This window comes from Sturnira hondurensis, unplaced genomic scaffold (assembly GCF_014824575.4).
Source record: "Sturnira hondurensis isolate 20B ecotype Veracruz unplaced genomic scaffold, ASM1482457v3 Scaffold0007406, whole genome shotgun sequence".
NCBI classification, from domain to species: domain Eukaryota; kingdom Metazoa; phylum Chordata; class Mammalia; order Chiroptera; family Phyllostomidae; genus Sturnira; species Sturnira hondurensis.
Window position 1 is genome coordinate 5,823,988 of NW_028080037.1, and position 19,664 is coordinate 5,843,651.

General features: G+C 48.5%; 1 protein-coding gene across 2 annotated transcripts in view; it reads left to right on the forward strand.

The window, feature by feature from the left end:
- The window catches only part of PTPN11 (protein tyrosine phosphatase non-receptor type 11), a 63,588-nt gene extending 51,004 nt beyond the window's left edge, over window positions 1-12,584 (forward strand). For both annotated transcript variants that reach the window (XM_037052140.1, XM_037052141.1), the window contains exons 12-16: window positions 304-371; window positions 880-1,031; window positions 5,927-6,039; window positions 7,838-7,933; window positions 8,650-12,584. In XM_037052140.1, the coding sequence (XP_036908035.1) occupies window positions 304-371; window positions 880-1,031; window positions 5,927-6,039; window positions 7,838-7,907 (403 nt within the window). In that variant the 3' untranslated portion in view covers window positions 7,908-7,933; window positions 8,650-12,584. The remainder of the gene's footprint in view (window positions 1-303; window positions 372-879; window positions 1,032-5,926; window positions 6,040-7,837; window positions 7,934-8,649) is intronic.
- The last annotated feature ends 7,080 nt before the right edge of the window (window positions 12,585-19,664 follow it).

A 19,664-nucleotide genomic window follows, 5' to 3' on the forward strand; every position in this document is an offset into this window, starting at 1 on the left:
CCCTCATGACAACCCTGTAAGAGACACACTGTTGCCCCCATTTCACAGATGAGGAAACTGAGGGTCAGAGATTAAGAGACTGGGCCCCGGCACACTGTGTATTGGGGAAGCGGGGCTCCCAGTGCAGGTTGGACTGACTCCAGAGCCCTGTGCTCTTAGCAAATTCATTTTCTGGTATAAGTAGACGATCGTGTAAGTGCTCCCAAGAGCAGATGTTGGTTCTGCTCTATTAATAGCTTGGCTTTGAGTATAAACCGCCACGAATGACTTTTCTGCCATCGCTTTCCATCCTTCTGCCCACAGTGCTGGCATTGGCCGGACAGGGACGTTCATCGTGATTGACATCCTCATTGACATCATCAGAGAGAAAGGTAGGTCATCTGGAGGGTGGGGGGTGGCAGCTCCTGTTTGTAGCTCATGGACAGAAGGTGCTGGTGAAAACAGCCTGGGGAAGAATATTTGAATGTTAAAAATTTTCACAAAAATCTGGGCCGAAGACTTCACCTTCCAGCATGCTTGCCCGAGAACAGAAGCGATGCTGTTTCAGCTTTTGGCCTGAGACGAAGTCCAGGACCTGGGGACACCCTGCTGTGGCCTTTTGTTGGACATGCAGCTGCATTCTCTACCCGGCCCCCTCATCCTGGCTGATGGCGTGGGGCGTTGGAAAGTGGGGGAGCCCTGCTTCCCAGACTTCATCATGGAATCGCCTGGGATCATCGGTATTGATCAGAAGGCCAGTGCCGTGGCCTTTGGAACGCGTTCGGCAGAACGTTAAAGACTAAATTTGCTTTATGCCTTAGCCTGCCGAAACTCGTGTATCCGGCCCCTTTACCCTGGCTCTGCTGTTTCTCCTGATGCTTCGTGCTGCTTGCTTCGTAGGTGTCGACTGTGACATCGATGTTCCCAAAACGATTCAGATGGTGCGATCTCAGAGGTCAGGGATGGTCCAGACAGAAGCACAGTACCGATTCATCTACATGGCCGTCCAGCATTATATCGAAACACTACAGCGCAGGATTGAAGAAGAGCAGGTACCAGGCCTGGGCGGGCCGCATGCTGGTTTTCCTTGCCTTTTCTGGGCAGCTGGTGAATGTTCTCCTTTTGATCAGCACAGGCTTGGCTAGTGCCTGGCTTTGTTTGGGAATGGGAAACGAGTCCCCCACCAGAACGGGCCTCTCTGCAAATTCCCTTCCTTCATGGCTCTGAATTTTCAGTCCAGAGGAGGCTTAGGGAGGGGCGCTGTGCCGTGCTGTGCTGCCTACCCAGCCTGATGGCCTGGGGAGGGGCCACGCAGGAAGGGGAGGGTTTACCAGGCCCCCACAGCGCACTCAGACGCAGAGCCTCCAGGTTTCCAGCCTGTTCCAGTTTAATCCAGGCCATATTTATCCTGATTCCATCTCGTAAATGAATGCTTCGCTCTTAATAGCATGCAGTGGTTTGAAACACCAGTTTGGTCGAGTTGGAAACAGTGAAATTTCCATTTTAATAAGCATGCATAATGAAGAAGAATGTGGCACTGGAGCCTTGCCATTCGAAGCTATTCATAACAGACACAAAGCTGAGTTAATTAGGATTAAGCTGAGACGAGGGAAACGAGGAGACTGCTCTTTTGGGGAGCCGTGCTTGTCTCCCTGCCCACCCCCACCCCCACCCTGGTCCCAGGGCTGTGCTGCAGCCGGTGTGTCCGAACGTCAGGGGTATTTGCCCGCTCTGCCCCGTTTGTTGCCTTCCGGAGAACTCAGCCTCTCAGAACGGGAACTTCTCAACACGGGACCTGCCACCTGACTGAACGACGTGTAGCCGAGCAGGCCAGTAGCTGCGTTACCAAAGCTTGGTTAGCCAGAGTTGGCTAACGGTGTGGCAGGTTCTCAGTTCACACCAAAGCACTCAGTAGATTGTCTCCTCGTAGAAAAATGTCTTCTGCCACAGTAGATGTCTAGAAATGTCAGCTCGGATGATGAGCAAGCTCCTGGTTTGGGGCCTTCTTGCTTTAAATCTGACTGCGTTGTTGTCAGTGCTATGAACTATTTAGGTGGTTACTATAGGCTATTGTACACTTATCCTCCAGTCTTACTTAATGTGGGCCGGGAATAGTTAACACAGGAAGATGCCCAGAGAAGGACTCCTAATAAACAGAAAGAGAGTGCAGCCCTGCTGGTAAACTGGACGCTCTGTGCAGTAACATGAAGCACTTCGTGTAGTCTGGATGGGGAAAGCTGGGGGAAGCGCTCTCTGTTTCATTCTGAGGATTTGGTTTTTATCCTTGTTTTGGAGAATTTAGGGACTTCCCCTCCCAGCTTTCGAGCACTTCAGATGTTCTTATTGCCAAATATGGTCTCGCTAACCCTAAATCTGAGACTACAGTTCAGATTTACAAACTAAACAAAAATCTTTTATCACTGTCCTATGTTGGAGGGAAGAAGTAGACAAAAGCAAGACATATCCTCTAATAATTTAAGTATTATGGAACATAGAACATAGAAACTGGCCCTGGCCTGGTAGGTCAGTTGGTTAGATTGTCGTCCCAACACGCCAAGGTTGCGGGTTTGATCCCCGGTCAGGGCACACACCAGAATCAGCCAAGGAATGCTTCAGTAAGCGGAACAACAAATCAGTGTTTCTCTCTCCTTTTTTCTCTCTAAAATGAAAGAATAAAAAGACCTAGGATGTAGAAACTGAATGTAGGCTGTAAATAAAGTCCCTGGTGGTCCCACCCGAGAGAGCTGGGGCGTGTGCCTCCATGTGTCCACTCCTTCAGCCTGTGAGTGTTTGGTGCCACGCGTGTGGGCGCTGCACTGCGCACAGTGGCTACTACGTGGTGTGTGTCTGAAAAACATGTGTCGGCCTAGATCATTTATTTTAAAAATGGGGTCCTGTAATAGGTGGTTTTACTCCTGTTTTTTTTTACCCCTGGTTTTCTGCATTGTATTGTTGGTTTCATTGTAGGATCTTGCTACCTGGTTTTGTGGTAAAGTGAGAAGTACTTTTTCAACTAGCAAAAGGTGAAGGGCAGACTTAGAAACATGAAACCCACCTGATTTTTACATTAAACAAAGGAGCAAACTCATTTAGGAGCACTAATTCTAGTGAAATACAGGCGTTTCCCAAATGATGAAGCTTTAGGAAACTTGGGGAGTGAGAGAATTTGCTAAAGAGGGGAAAATGGAAGAAAGAAAATGAGTCATGGGTGGGGAGTCGTGGGGAAGGAAGTGGAGAAACCGAGACGCCGGCCAGGAGGCCTCTCGGAAGCTGGGGTGGGAGTCCAGGGGGCATGCAGATGAGGCTGAGAACATGCAAGAGTTTTTACAAGCGGTTCTTCTCACACTCTTTCTGCCCTTTCAAAGGAGAGTTCTCTACTAACTTTCATTTACAGGATGAGAGTTTTTTCATTTGCAAAAAACAGGGTGCAGAGTTCCTTTCACTCAGCTTTCCTGACTGTTCACGTTGTAACACAATTTACTATTCATTCACACTCGCCCCGTCTCTCTCTCCCTCTCCCCACAGGCGTAGTGAAATGATCAGAATCAGGAAATGAATACGACATAGTCCTGTTTTCTTCATCTACAGACCATATTCAGGCCTTGCCCTTTTGTCCTATCAACGCCCTTTCTGTGGTCCTGGCTCACATGGTGTATTTAACTGTCACAGTGCGTGACAGTTAAAGCTGTGTCTCTTTTAATCTAGAACCATTTCTTGGTCTTTATCGTTCATGCCCCTGACAGTTTTGGAGAGTTCAGGCCAGTCATTTGGCAGAAGGCCCCTCAGTTTGGATTTGTGTGGTGTTTTCTCTTGATGAGGTTTGGGGCGTGTGTGTTGACGGGACTGGCACAGACATGTGCGTCCCTCACGTCGGGCCACCGTCTGCTGATTTGTTTCATTGCCGGCCGGGTTAACTTTGGGCACTTTAAGATGTGGCCGCTCAGATTTCCTCACTGTCAACTTACTATTTTTCCCTTTTTAATTAATACCAAGACTATCTAAATAACCAATTTCCATCATACTTTTTGCCTGCTAATTTAACACCCATTTCACCGCACGGAAAAATTTCTCCTGGGACCTGTGCCCAGCAGTCATTTTCTCTTCCCATCACCCCTTATCATTTATTAGTTGGAAGCCTCCTATGAAGGAAGAGCTTTCCCTTCTCCCCCCGTTATGTATTCATTTATTTATTGATGTCAGAATGGGTTATAATCCTTTATTTATTCTGTTGCTCAGGTTGTCCCAAGTTCGGCAAGTGTGACGCTTTTAGGCTGGTTCCTATGTCCTTCAGACGTGATCCCACTTTTTGAGCACTAAGGACTTTCCGACACCACAAGATGATACAGGTTCACCCTGTACATTCCCAGCCATTTTTCAAAGGAATCCTGATTCTTTTCATTGGAGAGTCAGTGTTTGGAAGCCAAGACCTGGGTACTGAGTGTGCTTGTTTGTGCTGGTGTAGTATTTTCTGAATTGCTAATTAGCTAATTACCACTTGAGTCCAGCTCTCTCTGTAGCCTCTGGATACCTATGCAACTCATTGTCCCTGCTCCCATAGTTTTTTTAAGTACACGTCTCATTTCAGGACAATTTTTAGATTCACAGAAAACTTGCAAAGGTACTAGAGAGAGTTGCTGATCATCCTTCATTCAGTTTCCTTGAATGTTGACATCTTATAAAACCCTGGTAGGTCTGTCAAAACTATAAAATTAACACCAATACGTTGCTATCAGTTAAACTCTACAGTTTTCCCTCTAAGAACCCTTTTCTGTCCTAGGATCCTCTGATCTGTAACAGTTTCTCAGTCTCTGCTGGTTTGCATGACTGTGGCGCTTTTGAGGGAGGAGTACTTGTCAGCCATCTGTGATTCTCTTCCCAGAGCCTAAGCGGCCGTACACGGCAGCTCGAGGGGGGACAAGCAGCTCTAGGGGGACAAGGTAGCAAATTGGTTGCTGATGGTGTGGGTGGGTGAAGCCAGTGGTCACCAAGGAGAGAAGGAGAACCAGGAAGATTCTGTGATGATCAGTAAGTGTCCAAGGTTGTAGAAGGTAGGTCTTTGCACTGTTACCAGACACCAGCTCGTTGGTATTGCCGGTGCTGACCAACTATATACCCAGGTTGGGTGCTGGTTCCCCCCCAGCTGCAGTGAATGGAAGCTCCTGCTTGTACGTCGGTGTTTGGTATGGGCGCCCGTTCTAACACACGCTGTTTCCGCAGCCAGCCCCACGGGGAACGCGGCACTGCGTGACGGCGGCAGTCGGGCGGACTGGGTCTCTGGAGTTGGTTGTTCCCAGGCGAATTCTACCTGGAGTCCTACCAGATGCAGGTCACATTGCATCTGAGAGGGAATTTACGTTCTACCGATTTTCTTCACCACGTTCCCCTCCAGAGTAAAATACTGTCTTCGCCATATTCCCCTCCAGAGTGTCTGGAGGCAAAAGTAAAGTTTTAAAGGTGTCCGGGTCTTTTCTGGGGTGGGGTTGGGGTGTCGGGGAAGACAGGATGAAGTGCCTTATTGGTTCTGCTGCTGCGCCACTATCCTCGTGCCTGTGTGCCATTTTTACGTGGAGTGACTGTTTCTGGGACTCTTTGCCCAACTGTTTACCTGAAATTCATTACGCACCAGTGGACGACGAGCTGATGAGGTGCTAATACTGCAGAGAAGGTGGGATTCCTCTCTTAGCCCAGACAGGTGCGTTGGGTCTGCTACAGTAAGTTGTCGATGCTCGACACTCTGTGCTTTTGAACTGCGTGCTTCCAGAGTGCTTCCCACTGTCCTGTATTCATACCGGGGAGCTGAATTCCCTAACGTGCGGTCAGCAGTTTTGTATTCAGGGTCCAACCTGTTTCTCTCTCTCTCTCTGAAACGCCTTTTTTTTTTGTCTTTTGTATTCCCTTAAAAAAGCCACATTTCCTCATGCATGTAACTTCTACCTTTACCTTTCAGAAAAGCAAGAGGAAAGGCCACGAGTACACAAACATTAAGTATTCCCTCGCGGACCAGACAAGCGGAGACCAGAGCCCCCTCCCGCCCTGCACCCCAACACCCTCCTGCGCAGAGTGAGTAGTAATGAAGGACTCCATTCGTTGGAAAAGCTTGAACAGCTGCAGGTCTTGGGTGCACTCACCTGTCACTGAATCGTTGCCCAGCCCATTCTCAGTCTGTTGGTGGCTGTCTGACTGTTACGCTACCTAAACCGAAGGCCGATTGCTGCACCGGCCAGGATTACACGGGCTTGTGTGTGCATCACATTGAGATTCTCTAAAAGGAGAGTGTAAATTTTGTTCTGATGGGGTGGGATTTGCTCCAGAGGCAGGTGGCACCCCTTGTGATGGATTAACACTCTTCACTAAGTGAAAGTAAGTGAACTCCCCATGAACGTGTCGACACAATTGTGATCTGCTCATTTGCCACATTCGCAGAAATCTACTTTGGGTGTGAAGCAGGAGTCGGCAAACTGCAGCCCCCAGGCCAGATCCCAGCCACGGCCTGTTCCTGTGCAGCTCACAAGTGGATTTCAAAGGGTTATTAACACCTGTGCGCACGCACACACACGCACGCACACACATGCGCACACGCACACACACGCACGCGCACACACACACACACCCCGCCCAAGAGTAACGTATGTCAGAGACTGCGTACAGCTTGTGGAGACTAAGTTATTTGCCCTCTGGTTCTTTATAGAAGAACTTTGCCAACTCTTGTTTAAACTCAAGCACGATAGGAAAACATTACTTAAATCAATTATGTGGATAGTAATTGTAAGTTGTTATTATCTGCATATTCTAGTTATTCTGAGGTATAACATTTGCCCCGCCCCCCCCCATCCCTGCTTAGAGTTTTATCTCTATTTGGTTCTAACGTGGATTTAAAGTCCCTGCTGACTTTAATACTCTCTTGGAACATTTTCAGTAGCGTAGATGAAGCTCGTATTTATATGTTTTTCCTATTTAACATTGAAATGAAGCAACACAACAGAAGTGGTCTCCCCACCACACTGCCTTGTCCTTCTGCCGCCTTTTCCTTTCCCGGTGGACCGACGGGGAGAGTGTGTGTTCAATGGCCACCTCCAGTCATTTGCAGCGGAACCAGCTCGTGCGGACTCGAGTCCTTGCCAGAGAGCTTCCCCCGACCTGCGTGCTGCCCACTGCGCGTTGTTACCAGTGCCTGCCTGCAACGAATGGCTTCTCTGTCTCTGTTCCCACCCGTCCCCACAGAGGGAGCAGCCCCGGGACACTGGGGCCCTGAGCCCCTCCTGCTGGTTTCGTGCCACCCTCTCCGCCAGCACCCACGGCCACGGGGACCCTCATCCTCCCAGCTGCACGGCTCTGCATGCAGAGCTGGGGCTCAGAGGCACTGGCCCTCTCAGGGCCCCCAACCCCACCACTGAGCTTCATGCTCAACATTCCCCTTTGCGAGATCCGGGGTAGCCAGATCCGGGGTCTGACTGCTCCTCTGTGTTAGCTACTGTCTTGGGACTCTGGCCCATTCGGACCCTTCTGCTTGAAATTAGAGCCAATGCTTTCTGTGTGTACATGTCCCACCCTCTTTCAAGGTCTAACTCAGAGGGCTCAGCACACAGTCCTCTCTTGCTCTGCCCGCTTGGAAAACAACTCACTTTCCTCCAAACCCCCCAGAGCGCAGGGGGCTGGAGGCTCTTATTTCACTTTAACTTCAGTTACATTGCTACGCGGTCCTGTCATATGTCCTGTCCTAAAACACCAGCTCCAGGGGTCAGGAGCCGTGTCTGTACTACAGCTGGTTGCCAAAGAATGTACTGTACTGTGTGCCTTCCAGACGCCACATACAGCACGGTCTGCACATCTGTTCACGTCCCCGTCTCTTGCCTTCCAGAATGAGAGAGGACAGTGCCAGAGTCTACGAAAACGTGGGGCTGATGCAGCAGCAGAAGAGCTTCAGATGAGGGCGCCCACGGGGCTCCAGCGGCAGGTACTTGAACGGCAGTGCCGTGTCTGCTCGGCGTCCGTAGCATCTGTGGGATTTCTAAGCAGGCAGATAAGTCGTGAGCATTTCAGCAAACTGTCTGATGACGGAGTTGTGCAAGTCGGCCTCCTTTTTCCTCTCTTTGAACTTCTTTTTCCCCAAGTGGATCTGTTTTAGAGTTCATTGAGCATTAATGCCAAATGCAGAATTAATTCCGGGAAGGGCAAGGTTAGCACTTATTATTGAGAAACGGTTGATGCTGGTGATGGACACCAGAGGCCACTGTGCCTGCTGTTTTTATTGGCGTTGACTAATGCAGGCTGTGCTGGGAGGTGATATGTGGGGGTCTGGGAACTGTGGGGACGGCTGGGGTCACGGTGCCTCAGCGCTCCTCCCAGGCGGCCTCTGCCTGGCCGTGTGGCACAGGGCACTGGACAGTCCGGGCCTCCGACGGACTCCGCTCCACATCCCTTCCAGCTCCAGATGTGGCAGTTCATCTCCCTTGTCCACCCCCTCCTTGTCGATCACCTTTTTAAACAGTGACCCATGTGTGAAATGTGTTTTAATAAGTTAGCAACTCATAGGTTTCAGTATTTCATGTTGAAATTCCCATTTCAACGAGTAATCTACTTAAAAGCTTTAAAGGTATTTTTAAGTGGTTTCATGCCTTGCGCACTTTTAGACATGTGCTCCTTAAAAATTCTCATTTGTTTCTTCCCCAGATGTGGACTTCAACTTCTCCATGAAAAGGTCAAGAACAGGTGCAAGACAGTTGATGTGAACTTGAAACTTGAAGGCTTGTGTTGTGGTCGACCCCCCCTTTGATGAACAGAATGTGAAACCGTGTAAAGACTGTTGTCTTCTCACTCAGCGACACCTGCCTCCTGGTCACTGCTTTCCTCAGATGAGAAGTCCCCTCTGCAATGCGGACAGCGTCGTATTTTACAGAGTTTCTATTTTAAATTGAGGGGGCAGTTCAGTTGTGCTCTCTACTTTGCAGATGGCGATGCTTCCAATCCTAGTTACTGGCTTTTTTTTTCTGTGTATAACCTTAAAAAATTTAATCTCCCCCCACTTTGTGGGGAGCGATGGGGCAATTGGTAATGGGGCAAATCAAGGTAACAGCAGTCTGTGGAAGTGAGAACAGTGTCATTCGTCATCACTGATCAGTAGTGGGTAATCCATTTTGATGGCCTCTTTCATTGGCTAAATGATAATTAAGCCAGTGCCCCAGACTGTCAGGAGTCGACTGTCTTCTGCATCGCCATTAGAAAATCATGGGAATTTAGAATGAAAGGCACACTTTTCCCTCTGCAGATGACCAATGGCCATTCAGCCTGTTGCCTGGGAAGGTTGTGGTGGGGAAACATTCGCCATATATACTTTTTTCATTTGAGTGTTTAGGGAAAATGTGTCTGTGACTAACCAATATCTTGGTTATCAGTTGTTGCTGACAGACCACCTCAGAACATAGTGGCTTACCCTAATTCTTCATTTTTTCTTCACTGTCCTTGAAGCTGGACCAGGCTCAGCCAAGCTGTCCCTCCGCTCATCTTGCTGGTGCCCCTTGCTGGTGGGCAGATTGGCTGAGACACTGGGGTGGCTGGGCCTCTCTCCCTGCACATGGCCCTCCGTCACTTCTTCTTCATGTGCCCTTTCCACGTGGCCTTGCCCACAGGGTGGCTGGACCTCTTGCGTGGCAGTTCAGAGCTCCCAAAAGTGTAAGGCAGGCGTGGCAGGCCTTCCTATGACTTAAAACCTGAACCGTCACAGCGTCACTTCTGCCCTCTATTGATGAGAGCAAGTCACCAGCCCGACACAGACTCAGGAAGAGGGGACTTCATTGGGGTGTGAAGTGGAGGTGTGGCTCCTGGGGGGTCTCCGGTGTAACAGACCGTCAGAACTAGTGCTGAGGGGGGGAAAGCTATTATTAGCAGAAGTAGAAGCTGCTAGTGAGTGACCCGGGGAAGCTGGAGCTGCCCGTGATAGCTGGTGTGGAAGCTGGACGTGAGAAAGGGGGCCTTCCAGACGCTTCCTGCACTGGTTCTGTGGGCTCTGAGCCTCTTTTCTGCACCATCACCTGGGGAAACTGGTCTCTCAAGGATGGCTGTGTCAAGGGGGCAGAGCGCGTGAAAGCAGCACCCTGTCAGTGTGGCCCCCGCAGAGGGAGGCAAAGAGGCACTTTTTTCACGCCACCACCGGTCCCCCGGGCAGTGGGCTGCGTGGGAAGGAGCGGTGCTCACAGGCCGCTCTCTGGATGGCCTAGGCAGAAGCCTGTTTTTGTTTTCACCGAGCAGTCAGATCGACTGACCTGCTACCTGAAGTGCCTTCTCCAAAAACACTCCTCTTTGCCCCCGTGTGTTGAATCATCGTTCAGTGAGTGCGTTTCCATTCAAGTCTCACTGGGTGACTTTGTGAAGATCGTAAAATGCCACCGCATGGCCTCCTTTCTGGAATTCTCCTTGCTCTTGCTCCCGTAAGCGAGGCCTAGATCCGGCCTTGGTGGTAGTTCCCCACTGAGGTCGCAACCGGGCCAAGCAGTGACTGCCATTTTCACAGACACAGCATCCAGTGTTCCCCCCACATAGCCCTCCTCCCCAGGCCCTCGCACTTAAAATTGCTTCGGAACACAGGGGTGGCCTGGAGGTGATTACCTTATAAGAGGGATGCAAATGACTACTGTCTTGCTAAGCCTGTAAAGAGGGAGAGTGAAGTTCTGTATTTGCAACCAGTTCCTGAACTCTGTTCTTTTTATTGCATTGTCATGTTGAAGGGTCTTCCACTGGGCCTCGATTTCGTGGGAATGTTTTGACACTAGACTTCAGAGGCAAAGTCTTTCACCAGCACACAAGGGTTTGATACATAAATAAACTTGCCACATCCAGTCTCTGCCTGTAGCTTCAGATTGGTGGTTTTTGCACTTGGAATGGAAAGAGCTGATCTGGACCAACCCTCTGAGTTACAGGACATTGATTCCATTTAGATTTCCCTCCACCAGGTCAGCAAGCTGTCATACTAGGTCGGCGTTTGCCCAGACAAGGTTATGATTGTCCCTCGGTTGCTAAGGTTTGTTGTGTGTTTGAGGAAAGGGGACCGCATCGCAGGTCCTTAGAGGAGATTTCTCTCTGTGGGATGGAATCACGCAGGTGATGACGGGGAGCTCGAGGCGCAGGTTTAAAAAAGTGGAAATGGAAGTTCCCAAGGGGTGGTTTCTGAGGCCGTCCAAGGGCCCGGGGCCGGAGCATCCGGTCACAGCTGAGTCAGGTCAATAGCTGGAAAGGAGGCGCGCTGGACCAATGTACGTGGTTGGCTTCTGGGTTGCCGCTAGACATAAAATTTGCACAATATCCCATAGCTGGTTGAGTATTTTTAAATTATAAGCATAGGATTTTATATTGGGGGGGGGAAATTATCTGGCACATGGTATTCAGGTTTTTTTTTTAAAAAGCCACATTTCAGTCTTAATAACTTTTATAGAAAATAAAAATAAAAATACACCTCATACCCCGTGTGTGGTCCTCCTGAAAATTATGGCCATCTGGTCCGTGGAAATCAATGACTTGTCAGATGTGGTTCAATGGGGTTGAGAAAAATACATGTGTGACTTTCATGGTGTTCTGCATTCTTTAAGGAGCCCAGTTGCTTTGGGAAAACCAAGAAAATCATCAAGATTATTTTTAGGGGTCGTTTTACAGGGGATTTTACAACTAAGATAAGGTCTCGGGTTATTTCTACTCGTTCAGGGGAGTGTGGAAAGGTGTGCGGGTGTGAAGTGTTTTGCTGTAGCTTATTAATCCACAAGGGGGACTTAGGCTGTAGTCAGAAGGACAAACCTGGTGGGGCTAGTTTTCTGTACGTTGTTGGGGGAATGAGGTTTCGTATAGCGAGCACATGGCTCCCCTGATTCTGCAATGCCTTTGTTAGGGTCTCTATTCGCCCTCGATTTTGTTGAGTTCCCCCCCTTTCCTCTTGAAAAATAAGTTCCAAAATATAGTTTATTATAGCTTCCATTGTTACATTTGTTTCTTTTCCCACTATGGGCAGCTCACTCGGTTGGTTTTAGTGTGGTGTATGCCTTCGCAGTCTATCCAAGCTAACTTTTCCAAGTGTTCATCTTAAACCTCAAATCATGTGATTAATAATTTGCCTGTTTTATTTATGACCTAATTGTGATTCTTTTATTAATAAAAGCTAGTTGGGAAAGGGTCCTTTATTAAAGCTGTTGACTTAGACATGCATTTAATTTTCCAGCAGTATATGAAGTATTGTACCAGAGTATTAAAAGCTATGTAATATTTTATTGATAAATCTATCCTTTAAAAGGAATATGTGTTAGGGTGTCATCATTTTGATGTGAATCATGTAAATGTTGATAATATGCACTGTTTATTATACACGTAGTGTTCAAGAGATTCACTTAATTGCCTTTTTGCTCACGTACATTATGTAGTCTATTTGCAATTGTTTTTTAAGAAGTGACATTAAAAGAATAGTTTACGTAGAGAAGCTTTAGTGGATGTTAATTGTCTCCCCGCTTATATTTATGGGTGTTAGTTCAACCGCTTTGCTCGTTGCAAAGCCCTATTATCAGAGTAAAAGTGTATTTGTTAACTGTATGGGAACTAAAAATCAGGAATAAAACCATTTTCTTATATTACGGTATTTGTCATTTCATCAGACATGTGCAGGAAAACCTGAGATGATGGGTCACTCCCTTCTTACACTGGCAAAATGCTAACAGTTAGCGGCCCTTATCTAGAAGGTATGTTGGAATATAGACGGAACGCATCAGCTCCTCAAGAATTGATGGAGTGCCTACTCTCTGAGTAGCTTTGGGAGACAGAAAGCATTCCGTTTGGAAGAACTTCCGAGTGAGTGACGAGTCGAAGTATGTGTGTGAAATACACAGAAAACGATTACAGGGAGAACTGAGTGTGGGTAGTATCGGGTAGGCATGTGGAGTGAAGATGCAGGGCGGGGGGAGGCTGCGGGGGGAACGGATTACGCGCTCCAGGCCGGCAGCGCCCCCTTGTGGAGTAGGCTTAGCCCGCCTGTGCACACGGTCACTCCCTTCCATAAGCACGGCATTCACACTGGCAGGAAGAGATCGTAAATAAAACAGGTGACTCGTTTTCTGTTGTGAATCTCGGGGTAGCATTTACACCATAAAACACTGTTGCTTACCTCTCAGTCCCAGCTGAGTTACTTTTTAAATCAATTTTTTTACAAAAGACTTTTAAAATTTACTTTTAGAGAGAGGGGAAGGGAGAAAGAAAGAGGGAGAGATACGTCCGTGTGAGAAAGACATGTTGATTGACCACCTCTCACACCCCAACTGGGGACTGAACTGGCAACCCAGGCATGTGCCCTGCCTGGGAATCGAACCAGCAACCTCTCGCTTTGCGGGATGATACCCAACCTGCTGAGCCACATGGGCCAGGGTTCAGCTCAGCTGCTTAATGCGTCTAATCACATGCAGCTGATTTAGGTGGTTAGACCAGTCACCTATGCATTCAAAATATACAGAGCACCTTTGAAATGCTGGCCATTGTGCCTGTGGTGGACACTGGGGAAAGCAGTGACACGTGATGGCCATCGTGGTGGTGATGACGTTCTAATAGCAGAGTGAGGTCTTGTACCAGTCAGAAGGCAGTTAATTATACTTGGGACAAAGCAGGAGAGACAGAGACAGGGGTCCTGCTGGGGTCCGAGCATTCGTGAGGCACCTGGAAGACGCCTGCAGGCTTTCCTCGTCGTGGGACCCTGCGGCTCACCCTCCGGGGTGTCAGAAGAGGTGCCACTCAGGTTGTGGACCTGGAGATGCCTCGTTCCCCGCAGTCCTTCGCAGGGCGTACATCAGAAGGCAGGGGCCGTATCTCGTCTTCGCCATGTCACGAAAGAACCTTCTCTTTCTGTAGTTTCTACTCACAAGAAAAATCCCCAAGGAAATGTGTGGACTACATGCAAAGGGTCCCCATAACAAACCAGTTGTGGGCAGAGCGCTAGGGGCTTGTTCAACTTGGTTGTCTCATATATGAAAAGCTTCTGAATAAAGCACCCACCGAGATTACGGGATCACATCACAGGTGCGCCTTGAGGAGTAGTGGGAAAGGGACTGTGACCTCCAGTGAACGCTTCCGTCAAAGACACTCTTCTCCCCCTGGAAACTGGCCGACATTCCAAACACTGAATTCGCAAAACGGCAATGAGCCAGAGATAGAGATTTGCTCTTTTACCAGTAGCCACCATTACCAGTGAGTTGATATTTATGTCATTTTGAGGTCAGACGATTTAAATCTTGATGTAAAATATAGCTACTATAATAGGGGTTACAAGAGCAATATAATACTGCAACACAATACCTGTGGACACTTAATGGACAAAATAATTGCCTTTGTTGCTGACCTGGCACCTGTACCTGATAAAACCATAGTCACACTGGGCTGGACAGAATCTGGTCTTTAGATTCTCTCCCATTCAGTAAAGACGAAATCCCCACACAGCACCAGGCACTAGGAAATCACACAGTTCCTGCCTTTGAGGATCTCCGTGTAGCCAGGGAGACATGAAAATGCAGATGGTTGATTTGATTGGAGTAGACAACACAGGTATTAAATTAAAATTGTTGGTTGCCTAGCAGAGCAGCTGAGAGGGGAGCCAGGATTCGGCCATGGCGGTCACTTGAGCTTATTCCTGAGCAGTGGGGACGTGTGTGTGTGTGTGTGTGTGTGTGTGTGTGTGTAGAGACAGAGAAAGAGAAGCTATCCTTTCATTTTCTTGTAGGTTCAGTCAAGGCCAGTTTCTTCCCTTCATCTCTTTCTAGAAATGAACATGTAAGGAAAATAGCCAGGTCTCTGTTCAGCTCATCTCCGAACAATGGAGAATAATGCTCCTCACCAAGATCCATCCTGACGGCCTTTCTAGCACTCTTGAATGCATTTTGCAACATAAAATATACTTATTTTAGCGCTTCCGTTATCTCTGCATCTATCCACTGTATTTTTAACCATTCAGTTCTAGATGAAATTGATTGGCTAAATCCACTATTTTGAGTGATCTAGGCCCATTTTGTTAGGAATTCCAAATATACTTTGGACAGAACATCAGGGTTTGGATGAGCCATTCCATGCCGAATGCACTCCTTACCGAGATCATGTTTTTCACGGGGACAATCAAGTCCGGGTAGTGAGTGAGGCAAAGGACTTTCTCTCCTCCTGCATCCTGTTTTCACCAAGTCCACAGTTAAATCGCAACTTGGTTTCACAGTGAATCCATTTCCTTCCTGACGAAAGGTGGCGTGGTATGCAACCAGGACTATTTTAGGAAATCCTGGTGGTCTCGGCCCCTGCCTGTCGGCAACTCCGCACGGTGGGTCTTCCAAGTGACAGCATTTGAAAATGCGCCCCCCCCCCAACCTGGTCTTCTGTGCTTGTCTTGATTGGTAACGTTTTTCTTGTGGTAAAACACACAGAACGTAAACCCGGTCATTTCATCCATTTTTAAGGGAACAGCTCGGGGACCTCAGGTGCACTCACCTTCCTGTGCATCCGTCCGTCTCCAGATCTGTGTCACCATCACCGATGAAACACATTCAACCAATGTGCCATTGTTTTCTAAAAGCTTTTCGCTCCTTAGGCTTAGAGCTCTTCTGAATTTTAAAACTTTGTCTATTTTTTGAATACGTACTACATTTGTTAGAACAAACGGTCAAGAGTTCAAAACAGCATGCTGTGAGAAATCTTTCTTCTGTGCCACAGACATCGTTTCCGGATATCCCCAGGACCACTTTGATAATGCCCCTGTACAAGGGCTGGTTTCTATATGCTTTGTGTTTGTTGCTCCAGTAGGTAATGCCGTACTGGCCCCGGGGAGGCCGAACCCAGTTCCATCTCTATCAGCCGGCCTCCCCCTGCCTTTATCAGATTATCATGATTATCGGGCTTGCTCCCTTGCCAGTCCGATATGGGTGAAAGATGGATAGGTTCACGGGATTAAATTTGCATTTCTCTTAAAAGGGAGGCCGAGCATCTTTTCCATGGCTTTGTGGATGCCTTTCTGGGAACTCGGTTGCTCGACAGTTTTTCCCCATTACATTCTGGATCTGTCTCGTTCTGAGTTTAGAACGAAGGGACTTCATTCTCTACGATGGATGGACGTGGCTGGAATTACTGAGTCACGGGGATCGATATAAAACGCTCCTCTTCCGGGGTGTGTGGGAAACACCTGTCTGTGAGGTGCGGTTCAGGCCTCGCTGGATTGTAATTCTCGGTGGCGATGAGGCGAACAGGCTGGGAGACACAGGCTGAGCGCCCCAGGGTGCTGAAGCCACCGCGTGAGACCGATCATGATTATGCGGGCTGGTGACTTGAGAATTCAGATTGTGGCCAGATTCTAAAGGGCCCGACAGTCTGCCTGCAGGCGTCCATTCAACCCCGTTTTAAGGAGCGTGGTGACTTGGGCATTGAGCTAGGTGCTGCGGGGAATACAAAACAAAGCTTGTAATCCCTGTCTTAGAGGAGGACTTCATGGTCCATTTAGGGAAAGGACACACACGGGCTGAATACAAGATGGAATAAAACTGTGTCGCATGAGGCCTGGATCGAGGCTAAGAGTACGAGGAAATGATGATAGCACACCTTTTACTAAAAGGACAGTTACCCGCTGAACATTACCACAGGTAGCAACCACAAGGCCCTCGGGCCGCATCCGGCCCTCCACCTTGTTCTATCTGGCCCGACGCCTTGTTTCTACCCGGCGGCAGCACCGAGCTCCTTGCCCCTAATTAAGGAGTGGTTACAGTAGTTCCATTTATACAGTCCTAGAATTACATTCGGCCCTTTGAAGGCAACCGCGAGGCTGATGAAAAGGAGTCTGACACACCGGGTTTATACAGATTATTTCTAAACCTGCCCGGCAGGTACCATCCCCATCTGCTTTGCTCACGGCTAGGGATCTGCATCACGAACAAATTAGCACAAACTTACCTATTTTACAGTTCCGGAGATCCGACATCTGAAATGGTTTCATTGAGCTAAAGTCAAGGGGTGAGTTAGCAAGGTTCATTCCTTCTGCAGGGTCACGGGAAGAATGTCCTCCCTTGCCTTTTCTAGTTCTAGAAGCTTCCCAACATTCTTTGCCTCCTGGCCCCTCCCTCCATCTCCAAAGCCCGCAAAGGCAGGGCAAGCCCGACTCGGACTTTCCTCTGACGTCACCTAATGTGGACGTTCCTGCCTCCCACTTTGCGAATGAAGACCTTGATGATTTTATCGGGTCCACCCGGTTGACCCAGCGTCGTCCGCCCATCTCAAGATCCTTAATTTAATCACATCTGCAAAGCCCCCTTTGCCACGTAAGGTACCATATTAACATGTTGCAGGGATTCGGATGTAGACATTTCGGGGGGAGCCATTATCCTGCCTTCTATAGCACTGGTAGGCCTCCAACACGCAGGGATGGAGGACAGTGTTTGGGAGCACAAGTCCTGGGCAGGGAGTTACTGGCAGCAGAAGGGCTCAGCAGGGAATGAAGAAATATCCTGACCCAGCCTCTTGCCCTGTGACCTCTGGCTGCCTCCCATTGCCCCGCCCCACCTGCAAGGCAGAGGGCCAAGGTGGCCGGGTGCTATAGTCCATAGGGCAGAGAACGGATCTGGGGTGGGGAGAGGGGCAGATAAAGAATAACAAGCTCAGCCCTGGCCGGTGGGGCTGGTTGGGTATGGTCCTTCCAACCGAAAGGTCATGGGTTCAATTTCTAGTCAGGGCACATGCCTGGGTTGCCGGTTTGGTCTCTGGTCAGTGCGTGAGGAAGAGGCAGCTGATGGATGTCTCTCTCCCCTGGTCTCTGCCTCTCTCTCTAAAATCAATAAAAAGAAGGAAAAAATAATAATCAAGAGCCCACGGGAGCCTCATCATTCAAGGTGCTCTGTGGACCCATCCCCCCAACACCTGGGACTCGAAGTGGGAAAATGCAGTCTCGGCCCCACTCAGTCCCCCTGTACCAGATTTTGCATTTTTTCTCTTTTTTTTTTCCGCAAGATCGCCAAAGGATGGGTAGGCACATTTTTAGTTTGAGACGGGCTGCACAGGAGAGTTTCCATCCACACAGCAATGAAGGCTGCTGGACATTCTACCCAGGCTGGGTTCGTTCGGGTCTGCAGGCATGGATTTGAGCCTCGCCTGACACCACAAGAGTAGCCACGAAGAGTGAGAAAAATCTGAAGACTGGAACTGAAAGGACAAGGGGCGTGCCGCCACGTACCGTCCTGGAAACCGCTTCGGATATTCTTAGACATCGCACCTCCCAAAGCCGAGTTTGTGAAACCCCAGGCATATGTTAGATCCATCGAATGACGGCAAGAGCGGGGCGGGGAAAGAGGAAAAGAAACAGATGCTACAGTAACGTCTGTTCGGGACGTGACAGATGATGTCTGGGCCTTGATAGATTTCTAGACTCGTAAAAAAATTTTTTTTCTCTTTTTGTCTTTATTCATACGTATCTGATGGGTGCTTCTGATATTGCTATTATTTTCCCCTCGCCTAGTGAAATTAATTTCCTTCTTTCTAAAGGGTTGGCTCCCTCAAGTGTTTGGGTGAACGCTTTAGAAAACATTTAACAAAGGTGTGAGGTCCGCACAAACACTCCTCTATTCCAGCCACACCGACGACCCTCTAGCTGCGTCCTATTGTGAATTGATCTGTTGTGCTCAATACCTTTTCCGCATTTGAAAATGGATTGAAATCCTTGCTTGGGACCGTGTCATTCCTATCTTTCGATTTAAGAATAAACCATTGGGGTTCTGCTAAGGGTGAGTTAAAAAATACACGTTTTGGTCCAAGGTATTAAATATGTCTGAGTTTCATAGGCTCCAGGCAGAGATGGAGCCATGTTGATTTCAGCCATGTCGATTTCACAGAAAAATCAGGGCTTTGGAACCCCACAGACTTGGGTTTGTTTTCTGGTTTTGCCACTTACTAGCTGTGTGACCTTGAACAAGTCAGTGAAGGCCTTTGAGCCTCAGATTCCTCTTTTGGAAAATGAGGTAAAGGCGCCTGCCTTGTTGTGAAGGGTTGTTGAGAAGTTGAATGGCCGTGGATGACCTGGCACGTAGCAGGTGCTCAATAAACACCTATGCGCTTCCTCTAGGGCTTGTTATATATTAAATGAATCTACCAGTTGATGGCATGTAGCAGGGAAGATAGGAAGACAATTCAGAGATTTCATTTGAGTTTGCAGTTCTCCTTAAAGGTAACTGTTGAGCAAAAATCTTTTGCTTGCTTTTAGAGTTAGTATTGGAAATCCTCAACTAGCCTTCCTCCCTGTTCCCTGTTTAGCATGGAATGCAGAACAATGTAAACACACTCAGAACGTGCAAACATGTTGTTTATTTGCTAGTGGCCTTTAATCTTGGGAACAGAAATAGTTCGATCCTGTCCTCTGCTTTGGATCACTGGGGACATTGCTCCCATTGGGGAAGGGGTGATTTGAGACAGACAAGAAAGCGGAGAGGCTGAGAATAAAGGCCAGTCGTGAGCGTTGCCGGGGTGACTTTGACTTTTGGAGCCTCAGGTTCCTTCCTGAAGAATGGGGCTGACAATCAGACAGATGCTGCCTGTGCGGCTTGAAGGTTAAATGAATCCCCCTCCGCAGAAGCGTGGACGGAATCATCCGTGCTTTCCACACTCTACGACGATACAGCACTGGAAAAGGCTCGGACACACCCGCGGGGGAGAAAGGGAGG